This window comes from Dryobates pubescens, chromosome 27 (genome assembly GCF_014839835.1).
Source record: "Dryobates pubescens isolate bDryPub1 chromosome 27, bDryPub1.pri, whole genome shotgun sequence".
NCBI lineage: Eukaryota > Metazoa > Chordata > Aves > Piciformes > Picidae > Dryobates > Dryobates pubescens.
In genome coordinates this window covers 5,803,247-5,822,043 of record NC_071638.1, presented here as the reverse complement: position 1 = coordinate 5,822,043, position 18,797 = coordinate 5,803,247, and the positions used below count along the sequence as shown (strand labels likewise).

At 44.9% G+C, this 18,797-nt stretch overlaps 1 protein-coding gene across 2 annotated transcripts in view; it reads left to right on the top strand.

Moving 5' to 3' along the window:
* The first annotated feature begins 439 nt into the window (after window positions 1-439).
* The window catches only part of FAM3C (FAM3 metabolism regulating signaling molecule C), a 33,422-nt gene continuing 15,064 nt past the window's right edge, over window positions 440-18,797 (top strand). For both annotated transcript variants that reach the window (XM_054173883.1, XM_054173882.1), the window contains exons 1-2: window positions 440-559; window positions 17,948-18,008. In XM_054173883.1, the coding sequence (XP_054029858.1) occupies window positions 17,996-18,008 (13 nt within the window). In that variant the 5' untranslated portion in view covers window positions 440-559; window positions 17,948-17,995. The remainder of the gene's footprint in view (window positions 560-17,947; window positions 18,009-18,797) is intronic.

Sequence of the window (18,797 nt, the reverse complement as noted above, 5' to 3'; positions counted from 1 at the left end):
GATCAGCCTCTTCACTGCGCCCGGAGTACGGCCCGGAGGGACGTGGCAGGTGCAGGGAGGGGCGGACTTCGTAGCCCCTCGAAACGCCAGCCACTACCGGCGCCCCCCGGGGTCGCTGCAAGGACCGAGTCGCGCTCAGCGGCCCTACGAGGCGCTGGTCGTTCGCCCAGGCCAGGCGACGGAGGGAGCACGTACAAACACCCCGGGAGCAGCGGGAAGGTGTCTGGCCCCGAGCTTTCAGACATCCCCCGACTCGCCCGCACCTAGCCAGCCCCTCACGGTCGCGACCTCTACGACTGCGGAGAAATGCAGGCGTGGGCGGAAGCATAGGAACGCGGGGACGCCGAGGGTGGGCGGGGGAGAGGCTGCGGGGCGGTGCCTCCGCGGGCCCGGTCCGCCACCGATAGGGGGCGGGCGTGTGGCCTGCGCTCTTCTCTTAGCCTCAACGGTGGTAGCCCCGCTCCGCTTCCTGCTCCGTCGCTGGCGGGCAGCTTGCGCGGCGCGGCCGCTGAGTGGACGCGAGTACAACGCGCGACGTGGCCGTGCCCGCACAGCCCAGGTAGGTGCTCGCGTTCTCTGCGGGGCTGTGCAGGGAAGCAGGTGCCCGTGCTCTCCCTGGGGCGGCTCCTGCCACCCGGGCGCGCATCGCTCTCTGCGCGGGGCAGCCGCGTCAGGGTGGTGCTGGCCGCCTGCCCTTGCCTCCGCTTGCCGGTTTCCCCGGACAGTGCAACTTCCCTGGTCCGCTTGGCCATTCCCCTGTCCCCTCCCGCCTGGGAGTTACCACCGGGAGGGGTGAGGCGAACCGGGACCCGGGCGCCGGTCAGAGCCGGGCGACAGCCCTGTCCCCGGGGGCCTGTCGGAGCAACCAGCTGGGAAGCGAGCGGACCGGAGTCTCTCCTCTTCCCCGTGTCTTTCTTCTTCTCCGTCGGCTTACGGCCAACCTGAGGCAGCAGCGGCGGCAGCAGCAGCTGCTCTCCGCCCTGTGCCGGTGCGAGCCCTCGGTGCTGGCGGCGCCGGAGGCAAGGAGGAGGAGGAAGCGCCGTATGGAGGTGGCTGTCGGCGGAGCTGGATGCCTCGGTCCAGCTAAAGAAGTGTTGGCAGTGTAGGCAGCCTTCGATGCTGAAAAAAAAAATAATAGCGCAGTGGAAGTTAAATAGTGCTGCTGTTCAGTGTTTTTATTCTCTGGTGAGTACCGGATCGTGGGCTCTGCTGGCCTGTGGCTTATGAGGCTCAACTCTTGCTAAACTAAAATGCTAACTACGCTGTTCCAGAGAAGAGTTGTGAACTGATAAGGAAGGGGAATGCGCAGCGACTCCAGGTTTGCAGAGATCCTTGTCGGATGTGTCGGGTTTCTAGCCTCTGAGTTGCTGAAGTAGCAGCAAATACAGGAATTATGTACTTTTTTGGGGGGGGAGGGGTAGGAAAGTGCTACCACATCTGAAGCTGCGTTTTTACCTGAGCTGCCGAGACTCTGTGTAACTCACCTAGCTTTCCATTTTCTCACAGTTAAGAGATAATGTCATGACTCCAAACTTTTGTAAAGATTTCAGCATATACCTGATATTCTGTATAGCAAAAAAAACCAAACCCAAAACACACAACGAAAACTAAAAAAACTAGAAATGCCCGGGTTAATGACTGTATACAACAGTTTGTTGGGGGCTTTTTTCTTCTTTTTTTTTTCCCCCAAGCCTGTGAAACGAATCAAGGTAGGAATGTCCTCATTAGCACATATTCCCCCCGCCCCAGGGAGTCTTTCAAGTAGGAGGAAAACTTTTTCAACTGTTCATTTGCATTGTTTTCTGTGTGGCAAAACAAGAAAACGAGTTTTGTAACTTGCTTTAAGCCTGCAGGTAGGCTCTTCACAAGCTAATAGCGTGGTATTGTTGGGTAATAATCACTTCGAGAGGAGGTGGCATCTTGTCCTTGCAGGCCATTGCCTTTATCTCTTTCCAACAGTACGTAACACTTCAGCTAGTTAGAGTGCTGTGGGTGATTCCAAAGCTGCCTCACGTTGCCCACAAGTTATTGCCTAGTCTAGGTGCAGCCCAAGTGCTTTGGGCATCTGAGCTTTACGTGTCACGAGTATTACACGTGATAATGTAGACAGAGTTTGAGAATTCAGAGGAGCTTTGGCAAGCCAATATTTAAAAACTGAGTTTTGAACTCCTGCATATTGTGCAGGAAGGATTTGTGGGTTTTTTTTAAGGTAGTAAGAAGGATCGGTTCTGTGCAAGCTGCAGAAATGCCAGTTTGCTTTACAGACTGTTTTGTAGATTTAAGATTAGGTGTTCATAAAATAAATCCTCAGCAGACAGGGAGAACTTGTTCCTTAAGATATAAATCCGGAACCTTTGGAAGGGAGGTTGTAGTGAGGTGGGGGTCAGTCTCTTCTGCCTGGTATCGGGTGATAGGACAAGAGTAAATGGCCTGAAACTGTGCCAGGGGAGGTTTAGGTTGGATATTAGGAAAAAATTATCTACAGAAAAGAGTGGTCAGGCATTGGAATACACTGCCCAGGGAGGTGGTGGAGTCACTGTCCCTGGAGGTGTTCAAGAAATGTGTTGACATGGCATTTTGGGACATGCTCTAGTGCCTGTGGTGGTGGTAGGCTGATGATGGGACTCGGGTATCTTGGAGATCTTTTCTAACCAGAGTAATTCTATGATACTGTTCAAAGGGAAGTTGTTACTCAGATTCTGGTTTTTAAACCTGCAGCCCTAGTGAAGTCAGAAGGCTGATACGTGAGTGTGAGGGCTGCAAGTCTTACTACTCATATCACCAATCAGCATCTCTGTGAGCTGTAATTCAGGTTTTGAGTTTTGCATACAAATCTCCAGAGAAATTGTAGATTTAAGGCATAATTATTGTAACCCTGTGTGTGCAGTCTTGTGACAATCATTTTACTGTCAACAGCACTGGAATTACTGCAATTGTTTCACAGTTTAGAAGGATCCTTCTGGGAATTCTCGCATTGGTCTGAAACCAAGTTTGTCCATAAATTCTCAGGATTACTTCAGGAAAAATGTGATCCTGCAATAAGTATCAGAAATCTTAGTCTTGCAATAAGACTTCATGAGATAGCTGAACAAATCCAGCATCCCAGTGCTGCTGCTGTTTGCTTCCCAATGCTTCTAAAAGTTGTCTGCTAATCTGGCAGGAATTATATTAAAAATCATCTTTTTTACCGAGTTAATTTTGCTCACTGAGGAAAGCTACGTGGCCTGGGCTGAAGAAACAGCGAGTGGGCTGGAGCCAACCTAGCAGGTGGGCTCACCTGACTCATGAATTTTCATGCTTCTAGTGTTATCCAGGGCAACTTGAGAAAACAAGTGTGTTGAACAGGAAGTAGCTTCAAACTGGTACTGCTGCTTGAAACTCCATTTCTTAGTGCCAGAATTTTCAAGTCTGATGGGTCTTTATAACCTATGGGTGCTTCTGGCTTCCTACATCATCATCTAAAATGCTGTGTATAACCATGAATCATTTTTTTTAAACGATATGTCCATCCTTGGACACTTGAACGTGTCCAGAGAAGGGCAACAAGGCTGGTGAGAGGCCTTGAGCACAAGCCCTATGAGGAGAGGCTGAGGGAGCTGGGATTGTTTAGCCTGGAGAGGAGAAGGATCAGGGGTGACCTCATTGCCCTCTACAACTACCTGAAAGGTGGTTGTAGACAGGAAGGGGTTGGTCTCTTCTCTCAGGCAACCAGCACCAGAACAAGGGGACACAGTCTCAAGCTGGGCCAGGGGAGGTTTAGACTCGAGGTGAGGAAAAAGTTCTTCACCGAGCGAGTCATTCGTCATTGGAATGGGCTCCCTGGGGAGGTGGTGGAGTCGCCATCCCTGGAGGTGTTCAAGGGGAGATTGGACGTGGCACTTGGTGCCATGGTCTAGTTGTGGGGTCTGTTGGGACAGGTTGGACTTGATGATCCTTGGGGTCTCTTCCAACCTTGGTTATACTGTGATACTGTGATCCTGAGGTGATTTTAGGATTATTTTGTTGTCCTTAAATAAATATTGTTGTGGATAATTTGTAGTTCTGTTTCTCCCCTGTAATTTTTTTTGCATCTCTGTGCATCTTGGTGTTATCCACAAATTTGAAAAGCTCTATTCAGGAATCCCAAGTCATTGATGACAATATTAAATATGTGTTTTACTGAGGTTTCCTGAAATCCATTCAAGCTTTCACAGGGCATTATCAATAGTCACTCTTTTGGAAAAAGTTAACTAGTTTTGCTCCCCATATGCAGTGCTGTATTTCTGTGATACAAAAATAGTTTGCATCTTTATTTACAGACAGCTGCAGCCTCACTTTTCCCAGCTCTTCTTGGAGCTTAGTGCTGGAGGAGATGGAAGAGAGTTTGTGGGAGAGAAAAACCATCAGGGCAGGAAGAGCTGCTGGAGTAAACTCTACCCTGCATTTCATGTGCACTGCTGTTGAGTGAATATTAATGGCAGAAAGTTGCACAACGTGTTTCTACGTACAAAAGCATGGTAGCTCTCATGGGAGTCCAGTTAATGTCTTAATTAACTTCAAAATAGATTACAGTCTCCCCTTTATTTGTAAGGCTTGCATTCTTCTTGTGAAAGAAGACTTCTGACTGGCTTCTTTCCCTTTTCCCACTCTTTCCCTGTTTTTCTTTTATCTGAGGAGAAAAGTAAACTAATAGCAAAGACTTCTTTGCTCTCGGTATCGTTATTTCACAGACACTTAAGCCAGTATAAGATAGCACTACTGCTGCTAGAAAGCTGCTGACCTTCTCCCAGACAATTATTTCTGCTTTTGGATCAGCCTGGATATTCTTGCCCATGCCAGGTAAAGTGGTTGAGGAAACCACTATGGCTGTTTGTCTGCTTGCTGGTCAGCTGAGCATCAGTGACACCTGCATGAATTTGTGGCTGTGTTTGAGTCAGTTCAGGCAGAAGTTTATTTTGGGAATTTCTGTAATAATTAATTTCTTAGAACAACATGGTAAGAGGATGTTAGGGGTTGGAAGAGACTTCCAGAAGATCGAGTCCAATCCCCCTGCCAGAGCAGGACCGTATAAGCTAGCACAGGTCACACAGGAATGCATCCAGATGCGTCTTGAAAGCCAGCGGAGGAGGAGACTCCATAGCCTCTTGGGGGAGCTTGTTCCAGTGCTCTGCGATGCTCACAGCGATCCAGCGAGGCATGGCATCAGGCACTGTTACAGTACAGTGATGGCAAATTAGCATCTTCATGTCAGCAGTGTATAGAGTCTCAGTGGTAAGCTCACTGTGATAAGCACCCTTCTGTCACCGAGGGATGCTGTTCCTCAAATTAGTTTGCATTTACTTAGTCTGGCAGATTTCTTCAACCGTGATGACATGCAGTTATTTACTCTCCTACCTAAGTATAATTTTTCCCACATAAGAGAATTCTTAGATTTTAGTTTGAGTCAAAGATGGCTGTGTTGAATTTTAGTTAGTGGGGTGGGTACCAATTGTTAGCTAAATATCAAAGTGCATGAAGTGTGCATATAGGCATAAAAATAGAAGAAGAATACATTGCCCCTGGAATTTTTATTTGCTGTGAAATTAATTCTTCTCTGATACAGCTTATGTGTTTGGTACTGGTTGCTGGTAGGTAACATCCAGCCAGGAGGTAGGCTATAGATCTTTGCTCTGATCCTTTTGTGCTCTAGAGACTGCAGTTTTCTTGCTGTCTCTGTGTTTTGAGCAGGAGGAAATTAATCACTTTAGAGCTGTTCAGGATCATGTGACTGACCAACTTCATTACACAATCATGGGATTGTATAGATTGGAGAAGACCTTTAAGCTCAAGTCCGACTGTTAACCTAGCACTGCCAAGTCCACCACTAAATTGTGTCCTTAAGTGCCACATGTCTTTCATACGCCTCTGGGGATGGTGACTCAGCCACCTCAGTGTACAGCCTGTTCCAGGGCTTCACAATTTTTTCAATGATTTTTTTTTCTTAATGTCCAGTGTAAACCTCTCATGGCTCACCTTGAGGCCAATTACTATCAACTTGTCATTTGTTAGTTGGGAGAAGAGACAGACCCCCATTTCGCTACAGCCTCCTTTCAGGTACTTGGAGAGAGCGGTAAGCTCTCCCTCGAGAGAGCTTGTCCTTTTGTTCAGGCTAAAGCACCCCAGTTCCTACAGCCACTCCTTTGAATACTCGTTATCTAAACACACTATTAGCTTTGTTGCCCTTCTCTGGACACTCTCCAGCAACTCAGTGTCTTTCTTGTAGCGAGGGTGCAAAATGGAACACAGTACTCAAGCCTGACCTCACCAGGGCTGTGTGCAGGGGAATCATCACTTCCCTAGTCCTGCTGGCCACGCCATTCCTGATACAGGCCAGGGTGGCTCTTCCCCTTCTTGGCCACCTGGGCACACTGCTGGTTCACATTCAGCCAGCTGTTGATTTAACACCTCCAGGTGCTTTTCTGCAGGGCAATTCTCCATCCACTCTTCCCTGGTCTTGTTGTGCTGCATGATGTTGTTGTGATGCAGGCTCAGGACCCATCGACTGGCCTTACTAAACCTCATAAAACTGGCCTCAGCCTATTGATCCAACCTGTCCAGGTCCCTCTGTAGAGCCCTCCTGTCCTCAAGTAAATCAGAACTCCTGCCCAACTTGGTGTCATCTGCAAACTTATTGAAGGTGTACTCAGTCTCTTTGTCCAAATCATTGGTAAAGGTACTAAGCAGAGCTGATTGTGGGAAATGGTGTCAAAAGTCTTTACTAAAGTCTAGGTAGATAATATCCATAAACTTTCCCCCATCTACTATGTGGGTCATCTTGTCATAGAATGAGATCAGGCTGGTCAAGCTTGACTTGCCTTTCATAAAACCCAAGCTGACTGGGCCTGATCATTTGGCTGTCCTGTACGTGCCATGTGGCACACAAGATGATCTACTTCATAACTTCCTCTGACAGAGGTCAGACTGACAGGCCTGTAGTTCCCTCTATCTTCCTTTTGGCCCTTCTTGCAGATGGGTGTCATGTTTGCTAACTTCCAGTCCTGTGACCTCCCTGTTTAGCCAGGACTGCTGGTAAATGATGGGAGGTGACTTGGCAAGCGCTTCCACCAGCTCCCTCAGTACCCTTGAGTAGATCCCATCTGGCCCCATAGACTTGCACGCATCAAAGAGGTATAGTAAGTCACCAGCTCTTTCCTCTTGGATTATGTGGGCTTCATTCTGCTCTCTGTCTTCTAGCTCAGGGGGCTGGGGCACTTGGAACAACTGATCTTACTGTTAAATATTCAGGCAAAGAAGGCATTAAGTACCTCAGCCTTTTCCTTATCCTTTATCACCACAGTTTACATCCAGTAAAGGACAGATAGTCTCCTTAGCCCTTGTTCTGTTCCTAGAAACATTTTTATTGGTCAGATTGAATTTTAAGCACTTTGGCCCTTCTAATTGTGCAAAATCTCACATACCTGAGTTGGCCTGCTTCTTTTCTCCCAAAGGTCATCAACTCTCCTTTTTCTCCCAAGTCCCAGCCAAAGCTCTCTGTTCAACCAGGCTGGTTGTCTTCCCTGCTGCTCATCTTTCAGCACACAGGGATAGTCTGCTCTTGAGCCTGTAAGATTTCCTTCTTGAAGAATGTCCAGCCTTCTTGGACTCTTGCCTCCCGAGGAACTCCTTTCCTCTTCATTTGTGAACATCTTCCACCTCATCATTCACAAATGATGGCCAGTCCAGTGCTAATTTGGACCAGTAGCAATGACTTGCCTATGCCACTGAAGCACCGTGAATCTGAATGCATCATGGAAGTTGTTAGTCCCTAACAGCAGTCTCATACCTGCAATATGATCTCACTCTGCAGTGTCCTGTAGGCATTAACAGGGCCTATTTGGGTGTGCTGTGCTGCTGCTACGCCTTCTCCCCAGAGCTAGGGCAGTGCTTTCTCTGTTGCAATGCTTTATATCCTGCAGAGACAAAGCCCTGCTGATGTGCTGTATCACAGGGGAGGTAAGAAGAGACTCAATTTCTGTATCCCTTAGAGCAAGATGATGAAGACATATCAGCAGTGCTCTGAGCAGTGCCTGTCACCAGGGAGTGCTTTCCCCAAAAGCACACTGCAGCTTCGTGGGGAGATCAGGTTAAAAGTTCTCTCCAACATCAAAGAATCACAGAATGGTAGGGGTCCTTGGAGGGGACCTCCTGAGATCATCTAGTCCTACTCCCCTACTAAATAAAGCAGGTTCATCTAGTTTGGGTTGCACAGGAATTTGCCCAGGTGGATTTTGAAAGTCTCCAGAGAAGACTCCACAACCTCTTGGCAGCCTGTTTAGTGCTTCACCAAAGCAAAGTGGTAAAGTTTTTCCTTAAGTTCATTTGGGACCCCCTGTGTTTTTGCTTGTGCTCGTTGCCCCTTGTCCCATCATTGGGCACCACTGACAAAAGCCTAGTCCCATTCTCTTGGTCTCCATTCTTTAGATATTTCACAGAATCACCAAGGTTGGAAGAGACCTCAAAGATCATCAAGTCCAACCCATCACCACAGACCTCATGACTAAGCCATGGCACCAAGTGCTGCATCCAATCCCCTCTTGAACACCTCCAGGGAGCACTGGTAAGATCCCCTCTCAGTCTTACCTTCTCCAGGCTGAAGACATTATTGTGGCCCTTCTTTGGACTCTCTCCAGTAGTTCCCTGTCCTTCTTGACCTGGGTAGTCCAGAACTGAACACTGTATTTGAGAGACAGCTGTCTGTAGAAAGCCTCACTGACATCTTTTTGATCAAGTGGCCTGTTCAGGACACCCACTGCAATGTCACCTATGTCAGCCCGAGCGCAACTAAAATCATGCTAAAGCATGAGCATGTTAAAGAAGCTTAAATAATTAGTAGTGTCATCATAATTTTGTTTTGTTTTGTTTTAGCAGCATGTGGTGATGTCCCTTGCTGCCACTGGTACCCTTGATCCTCTCTGCCTTGCAAAGTGTATAGGAGCTCTGTGTCATGCTGTGTTGGGTCTTGATGTGCACCTCTGTGATGAGGTTGATGTGGTGGTCTGTGCAGTAAATCAATTGTCACTCATAAGATCATGATCTCATTCTGATGCCTTAAAGCTACTATCTGGAGTCTGGCTCTACTTAGGGGTAACAATAGTGCAGAGGAGCAGATTGTTCTTCCTGCAGTAAACATGGACCTATAGAAGAAGTCTTTGTAATGCTTCTTTCCTGTTCTGCTTGTTTGCTTGATAACTTTATTTAAAATGGGCCCCAGTGTGAAGTGTTGCCCTGTAACCCTAGCCTCAAATACCTGGGTAGTGGCTGTGTGTGGTTGGATCCATTATATGTTTGTTAATTGTTGTTTGGATCCACAACCTTTTTGCATGGCGGTTCTACTGAGAATTGTATGGGGCAGGATAAGATACCTGGTAGTGATGGGTTATTCTGATAACAGGCTTGGTATTATTTTATTGATACAAAGATGAGAAAGTAATTGTACATTTGAAATGTCTACTGGATTCTGGCAATGCCTTGTTCTGAATGAGACCTGGCGATCTTGCAGATAAATGCATTGCAAAGCTTTATTTACTTCTTCCTGTGTGGAAAGGCTGAACAGATTCTGCTGTCTTACAAAACTGAGGTGGTAACTTGTTTCTTGAAAAAACATAACAGAAAACAAATCAGTGGGGTTGGACTTTTGAGCAGGTGGCAGTTGCAGCAGTGCTTCAGCTATGAAAGAGCTTCTTCATCTGACAGAAGAAAATGTTGGGCCTCACTCTCTCAAATCTCTGTTGAGATTGATACATTACTCTGTGGTGAAGTTTGAAAGCAAGAGGGTGAGTGAGGTTCAACAAGCTGTCCTTGAGGATTGTATCTGAATTTCTCTGTGTTTCTATCCCTGTCCCATGAAATACAGGATTTAGATTCTCTTTAATAGGTACAATAGCAGTGTCCAGTTCTACTTGTTAACTTTTGGAGTTGGTGGTGTTAAATGCAAAGGGTATGTAGATTGAGTTTCATTCTCAGAGAGAAGAATGCAGCAGTACTTTTATCTTGAGTGTCTCAGAGTCAGGAGAACTTTTCTGTGTTTAAGACTGACTAGTCTGTGTGTTGCCTAAGATAAAAGTACTGGATTGATGCCACTAGCAAAAGCTTGCATGGTCAGTGATTTGACACGTGATTTGGGACATGTTTGTTTTACACCTCAGGTATCGAAATGTGTATTTCCACTCTTCGAAGTGAAACCACATAGCAGGATTTGCAACACAGAGCATAGCTGAATTACCTGTTTGTAATTTTCAAATAAGTTTGGGTTTCATTTCCTAAATTTACATAGGTTTCATTTGCAATTGATTGAAGTCAAATAAAATCTCATTTTGACAAGCAAACTCTTTGGGTCTAATTCGGTGGTGTCAGAATGCCAGGCTGAATATTACACATAGAAGAATACAATTCAAGTGGTATCATTTTTATAAGAAGTTAATATTTATTCTTCATGGTGGTATAGGTGTCTGTCTCAAAGGGAAAAAGAAATACATATCCTGGAGTCTGTAAATTGTTCAGTGTGAGCAAACCTTCTGCCTCTGTAGAGTTGTTCCATGAGGTTATTAGGGAAGTAGTATGGGTGTAGGAATGCCTGTAGTGACCAACTACTTGGATCACAGCCTGTGTCATAGAAAACAAAAATGGTGCACTATTGTGCCACAAAATTGAACTACTGTAGCTACTTTTCAAAAGATGTAATTCTTTGCCATCTGTGCCCTTCATTGGTTTCAAAAGAAATTAATTTTGTAAACACAGTGGGGAAAAAAATATGCATAGTCTAGCAGAAGAGAGGCAATCAGCTGGGTAAGGGAATGCATCTTGTATTCCAATAAAATAATCATATTAGAAGCCTGGATTTCTGCTCAAATTTAGACTTGGAACGATTTTGACTATCTCAGCTGTTCGATCCATAGCATGTAATTCAGATTGACACAACCACTGGTTTAAAACCAGAGCTCCCAAAAGAATAGCTAATGCCGTCCCTGACATATGTAATGCACTTTAATTTTGAGTAGAAAATCACCACTAGGTGATTATCCTCACCAGGCATGGAGAAGGTAAAATGGCTTATTTATTTCAGTTGTTCTCTGACAGGAAAAAAAAATGCATCTGCTAATCATGAAGGAAGGCAGCTTGCTGCAAAAAATAAACACCATCTTAATCTGCTCATGACTCAGAAATAAAAATAAAAGCTCAAGCCTCTTTTATATGTGTGTGGTTTTTGTGTGGTGGTGGTGTTTTGTTGAGGTTTGTTGTTGGCTGTTTTTTCTTCTTTGGTACTAAGTAATTTTGAATCCTTATCTAATTCCAGTACAGTGTATTTGGTATGCTAGTCATATGCACAGATAGTAAATACAGATAAAAATAGGTATAACGTTATTTTGCCATTTTTGAAAAGACAGAAACCTTCCAATTGTGTTTGGGGGAGGAATTTCCCTCTGAATTTAATTCCAAGCCTCTCAGGCTGATACAGGTTTAATATTCCATATCTAGATAGAGATTAAATATTGCTTATCTAGGTACAGATTTGCATGTAATAGTGTAGAAATATGGGCTTATTATTGAAGGGGACACCAACTTGCACTTTGTAGACAAGCTAGGTTATGAGAACCGGTTTCATCATCAGATTTTATGATGACTTACAGCCTTCTTTTGTACTTCTTGTTTATCCTTGTAGCTGGAAAGTTGTTTTTCTTCAGTATTACAGCTACAGATAGGTAAGCAGCAACCAGTGGGTGTTGAGAACAGTTCATCTCAGCATCTTTAAAAACAGTTTTGAGATAACATGTTGGAGGTAAAGAAACAAAGGTGTCTGTTTCTTCTTTTTGCTTTCACAGTTCTTTGCAAAGCAAACCTGATTGTTTTAGCCCTTGGTAGTTTTATTTAGGTCATTGAATTGCTATCTAGAGTCGTCCATTTGGGGATTATGCTTTAAGATAGACTTAGAAAAGAGTATGCATGGGTCTCAGTTAAAAATGGAGATTGCTTTTAGAGCAGCACACTATTTTTTGCTTGTTCCATCAGAGCAGGAAAAATTTTTGTTTCACACACAGCAGTCCTATTGGTACAGCTCCCAATGAGCAGTGACACTTTTGCAGCAGTACCACGTTGCTGACCCTGATAACTGCAGAGCTGCTGTAATCTCTTAGATCTCTTCCTTCATTACTGCTCTGTGTTTTGTCATGCATGATGTCTGTTTCAAAGTATATTACTTTCCGTTTTATTAAATATCATTGTTGGGTTTGGGACCTTTTTTCTAATCAGCTGAGCTCAGAATACAAATTTATTTTGACCTTCTAAGGTCTTACTTCTCATCTTTGCATTTTCTCTGTGTGTGTGCTCATTTCTAAATATAATCTATACAGGCTATCAAATTGATAATGGAAGTATTACCCTGGGAAAGATGTCGACTGCTCTGCAAGTCTTGTTGTTATCCATAAAAACCTTTGTTACAAACCTATTTCAAACCCCTTATATAAACAAGTACGTGGCAGTGGTGAAAGCTTTCACATGCAGTAAGCAGGGCAAAAGCTGTGCCTGAGTGATACGCCCTGTGTCATGAGTCCTGTGTCACCATATCTGGGCAGGAGTGGGCAGGGCTAGCAAGAACTCAATTCAACTTAGAATCATAGAATCAACAAGGTTGGAAAAGACCTCAAAGATCAAACTTGGAACTGCAATCTGGACTTAGTGAAATCTGGACTTCAGTGTTATGGGCCCCATGCTCTTTAACATCTTTATTGATGATCTGGACGAGGGCATTGAGTCCATCATCAGTAAATTTGCTGACAACACCAAGCTGGGGGCAGGAGTTGATCTGCTGGAGGGTAGAGAGGCTCTGCAGAGGGACCTCGACAGGCTGGGCAGATGGGCAGAGTCCAAGGGCATGAGATTGAACACATCCAAGTGCCGGGTTCTGCACATTGGCCACAACAACCCCATGCAGTGCTACAGGCTGGGGTCAGAGTGGCTGGAGAGCAGCCAGGCACAGATGGACCTGGGGGTGCTGGTTGATAGTAAGCAGTGTGCCCAGTTGGCCAAGAAGGCCAATGGCATCCTGGCCTGCATCAGGAACAGTGTGGCCAGCAGGAGCAGGGAGGTCATTCTGCCCCTGTACACTGCACTGGTTAGGCCGCACCTCGAGTACTGTGTCCAGATCTGGGCCCCTCAGTTTAGGAAGGAGGTTGACTTGCTGGAATGAGTCCAGAGAAGAGCAACAAAGTTGGTGAGGGGTTTGGAACACAAGCCCTATGAAGAGAGGCTGAGGGAGCTGGGGTTGCTTAGCCTGGAGAAGAGGAGACTCAGAGGTGACCTTATTGCTCTCTACAACTACCTGAAGGGAGGTTGTAGACAGACGGATGTTGGTCTCTTCTCCCAGGCAGCCAGTACCAGAACAAGAGGACACAGTCTCAGGCTGCACCAGGGGAGGTTCAGGCTAGATGTTAGGAAAAAGTTCTATACAGAGAGAGTGATTGCCCATTGGAATGGGCTGCCAGGGGAGGTGGTGGAGTTGCCATCATTGGAGGTTTTCAGGAGAAGACTTGATGGGGTGCTTGGTGCCGTGGGTTAGTTGTTTAGGTGGTGTTGGATTGGTTGATGGGTTGGACGCGATGATCTTGAAGGTCTCTTCCAACCTGGTGTATTCTATGTATTCTATGTCAGTGTGGCAATAGTAGTAAGAATTTAGTGTGTATTTTATCAATTGCTTTACTCACCTCAGACCAATTTCTTCTTGAGCTTTGATTCCAGGAAGAAAACTTTCTTGATGACCAACATAATTCAATATGTGTATATGGGCAGAGCATGTTAACCTTCATATCATTTAATAAACCATGATTATCTGCTTGTCAGGGTCATAGGCAATTGGCACAGGCTGTGCAGTGTTTATCTGCAGCCTTCTTCTATTTATACGCTAGACCAAACCCAACAATTTTTTGATATCCTGTAACTTAGGAAAACAATCTCTAAATCACTCTTTAAATTAAATGTCAAGCTGAGGCATAATGTTCATGTTTATACTTTTTTCCTAAATCAGAAAGTTTTCACACTTTAAAGAAATGCATCTCAGCTCTTGTCCATTGGCACGTTGCAACAAATAATGATCACTGAAACGAGGGGATGTGGGTAGGCATTCTGCAGTAAAGGCTGGATTGTGTGATTGTTTCACTGAGTTTCTGCTTTTTTTTGGTCTTGTTCAGAGTTTTGCTTCCATGCTCTGAATTGGTTATGTGTTTTTGTTTACAGTAAAACAGGGAACTTACAGTGTTGACTTAATGGAGTGGTTGTTCAGTCTACAGACAACGTTTATTTTAGTGTGGATACTTTTCTGTGGATGGGGAGGGGAGAGAAAGGAGCTTAGAATGATTTTGTTCACAGACTTTGAAAACCAAAGTTTATCTGCTCTGGCAGATTCTTACTGCCTCTTTCTGTGACAGACAAATGCTAGCCTTTCATTGAAAGATGATCATATATATGGACATAATATATGTGGCTATAAATACAGTAGGGCTATTATGTCCATAATACGGTATGAGATTTCCCTTGTACTATGACCTCACATTCAGACATTCAGAAATGTTTGTCAGATTTTCAAGCTTCACTGACACCTAGTTTCAAATTCTTATGGAGTAGAATTAAGTATTTTATACTTCTTTTTAGTTTTTTTCCTCTTGTGTTTGGTTGTTTTTTTCTCCAGTTGGTTGGTTGCTTTGGGGGTTTTTTTTGGCTTGGTTTGTTTTATTTCTCTGCTGACAGTTTCCTTAAACTTTAAGGAATGGAACACAATGACTGTGTCTTTGCCAAAGAGGATCTGGACACAAATCGCTGAACTTGGCAGATGCTGAGTTAAGTGAGGGCTGTTTGTCTAGTATCAAGTCTTCCTCTGTTGCACAGACCGTGAGAACTGTGTGGTGGTTTTGGTGATCTCCAAATAATTTGCTTTCCTGATTGGTAATAACAATACATTTGCAAATAATTTATAAAGGTAATGTTTCTGATGGTTTTTGAAGTGTTGACATCACAGTGTCACTAAGGTTGGAAGAGACCTCAAAGATCATCGAGTCCAACCTGTCACCACAGACCTCATGACTAGACCATGGCACCAAGTGCCACATCCAATCCCCTCTTCAACACCTCCAGGGACTCCACCACCTCCCTGGGCAGCACATTCCAATGACAAATGACTCTCTCGGTGAAGAACTTTCTCCTCACCTCCAGCCTAAACTTCCCCTGGTGCAGCTTGAGACTGTGTCCCCTTGTTCTGGTGCTGGTTGCCTGGGAGAAGAGACCAACCCCTTCCTGGCTTCAGGTAGTTATAGAGGGCAATGAGGTCACCCCTGAGCCTCCTCTTCTCCAAGCTAAACAATCCCAGCTCCCTCAGCCTCTCCTCATAGGGCTTGTGCTTGAGGCCTCTTCCCAGCCTTGTTGCCCTTCTCTGGACACGTTCAAGTGTCTCAATGTCCTTCTTAAACTGAGGGGCCCAGAACTGGACACAGGACTCAAGGTGTGGCCTAACCAGTGCTGAGTACAGGGGCACAATGACTTCCCTGCTCCTGCTGGCCACACTATTCCTAATACAGGCCAGGATGCCATTGGCCTTCTTGGCCACCTGGGCACACTGCTGGCTCATGTTTAGGCATCTGTCAATCAGCACCCCCAGGTCCCTCTCTGTTTGGGAGCTCTCCAGCCACTACTCCCCAGCCTGTAGCTCTGCATGGGGTTGCCGTGGCCAAAGTGCAGCACCCGGCACTTGGACTTGTTGAATGCCATCGCATTACAGTAGGACATAGGACTGCAGAGCATTAGTGGTGCTGACTTTTGTGATGAGGATGAGAGATGGCTACTTGGATTAGAACGATGATTCAATAAGGTCCCTGAACGCCACTAGTTTTTCCTTTGTCGTCTTACAATTCAAGCAGTTATGCAGCAAAACATTAATTCAGGAATAGGTATTTGGTTTAATTTTTGTTCTCCAGACTGGCAGTACTGATTAGAATGTCATGCAAGTATTTTTTGAAATAACTTTCTTAGTTCTGATGATAAGAATGGAAGAACTGGGATATAACAGTTCAGGGAGCAGTCTGTTTTCAAGCAAATTCTACTTTTGCTTCATTAAATAAGAAAGAAGAAAATATGCTTTTAATCTACTTAAATATTGTAAACCAAACTACTGGGGTCGTAACAGTGTTTAATTAGTAAAGATTACAATGCTTGCCAAACCTGATTCTAACCTGATTCAAACCTGATTCATTGCCCTCTACAACTACCTGAAAGGTGGTTGTAGCCAGGAAGGGGTTGGTCTCTTCTCCCAGGCTACCAGCACTAGAACAAGGGGACACAGTCTCAGGCTGTGCCAGGGGAGGTTTAGACTCGAAGTGAGGAGAAAGTTCTTCACCGAGCGAGTCGTTCGCCATTGGAATGTGCTGCCCAGGGAGGTGGTGGAGTCACCGTCCCTGGAGGTGTTCAAGGGGAGATTGGACGTGGCACTTGGTGCCATGGTCTAGTCGTGAGGTCTGTCAAGACAGGTTGGACTTGATGATCCTTGGGGTCTCTTCCAACCTTAGTTATACTGTGATACTGATTTGCATCATTACCACACAGTGCTAGTGGTGCCACGTGGGTGTTCCATGGCCATCTTTGCTCAGCACTTCCTGATTTGGGAGCAGGGAGAAACTTGAAACAGAAGGTGTCCAGGCTCAGTGCTGTTATGGGCCCACTGTTATCACGACCATCAGCAGAGAGATTTGGTGTAGCCAAGGTGCAAAGGGCTTGCTTGAGGAGGTTGTGGTAGCCTTTGAGCAGCCTGTGCAGGTTGTGGCCTGTTTTGATTTTGTAGTGGCAAGCTCTCCTGAAAAAGAAACTTTTGGATGCTTAAGAGATGTTTGCTCATATTCAGTGGGTTTGCAGTTTGTTTTGAAATTCTGCCCCAATACTTCACCATCATCGAGATCTGTAGTTGCTGGGGAGCAGTGAGGTTTTGGAGAACCTTTCCCAGGAATGGGAAGTCCTACACAGTGTGTCTGCTGGTAGGTGAGGCTTCCCATGTCACTGCTAGAGGGTCCAGCTTTTTGTGTCGTTGAATAAACAAGTTGATGTGATTCTAAATGCAGAAACCACCGACTTTACCCTCCTCTTGGCTTTTCCCAGAGCCTGGCCAGGGCCTAGGGAGAAACCAAGGGAATGTTTTTTTTTTCTACATGGCTTTGATCACACACCTCCACACAGTGAGACATCTGACTGCATGGCCTTGACCATCTGCCTCTAACTAAGGGGAAGTTAAATACATTCTTGTCACCTTTCATCCTCGCTAATGATTATATTCTGTCTAAGCTACATCTTTCACTAATAAGCATACATATTTTGTTAACTGATCTTAGATGCTAAAGGTAATACATATTTCATTAATGAGTGGATACTAATAATATCTAATATTTTGTTAGGATGCTCATCCTGAGGTCAGCTTTGGTTCAGGGCCTATTGCTCAGTCCACAGCACTTCAGTATCCTGAAGGCCAAAATATTTCAGTACTTTTCTCTCCAAATCATAGTTTGCTGTGTTGTGTTACCAAATAACAGCTTGCATCTGAAAGTTCCTGAGACTTCGAAGTAATTCAGACAGAGGTGTTGCTTATTAAGACATAGCCTTAGGAAATAAAGGCTGCTTAGATATCACAGATGGAAGGGTTGACAGTTGAACAGAATTTATAGTGGATTTGACGCAGCTGATATTTTTTTCAGAACACTTGTTTCAGGGAGGAACAAAGGCAGACAGTATGTAAGGAATTCATCTTACATCTTTTTACCTTTGACTTGAGTGTTAAGAATTAAGCATTCAGGACAGCCATCATACTGTTATTGACCAGAAAATCTTTGGTTTTCTTAGTGTTAACTTATCACAAAGGTTCTTATTTGGCTGTAATTATAATGCTGTGGTTTTCTTTTTTCACTAGGTGGCTATTTTTAATGCAATAGTGTCATTAGCTTGCTGACAACTCAACATGAGAATAGCAGGTAAGTACACTTGGTAAAAGTCAGTATTTTGTCACTTGTGAAACACAAGCTATTGGCAACACCAGCAAGTTTTGATAATGAGGTTTTAAAGTAAACATCAGTGGCATAGCAGACATTGCTGTTCCATTTGATGGTAATTATTTTCTTTTAATGAAACTCACTTTGCAATTTGGGATCATCTAAGAACAGGCAGCTAGTTACAGTGGTTCAGCTGCTCTGCAGTGACTGGTCAGGTTGGTATGACTTGAAATACTTTGATTGTTAATTCTGTAAGGTGATGAAGGAATGAAGAAATAGCTCACTCATGTATTAAGTGATTTCTCCCCTGCCTCATATCCCAAACAAAAGTCCTTTGTTACATTATAGTGTCAGTAGTTAGAATAGAATAGAATTAACCAGGTTGGAAGAGACCTTTGAGATCATCGAGTCTGACCTATCATCCAACACTAATCAAATAAACCATGGCACCAAGCACCCCATCCAGTCTCTTCCTAAACACCTCCAGTGATGGTGACTCCACCACCTCCCTGGGCAGCACATTCCAATGGTCAATCACTCTCTCTAAGAAGAACTTCTTCCTAACCTCCAGCCTAAACCTCCCCTGGTGCAGCCTGAGACTATGTCCTCTTGTTCTGGTGCTGGTTGCCTCGGAGAAGAGACCAACCCCCACCTGGCTACAACCTCCCTTCAGGGAGTTGTAGACAGCAATGAGGTCTCTCCTGAGCCTCCTCTTCTCCAGGCTAAGCAACCCCAGCTCCCTCAGCCTCTCCTCATAGGGCTTATGCTGCA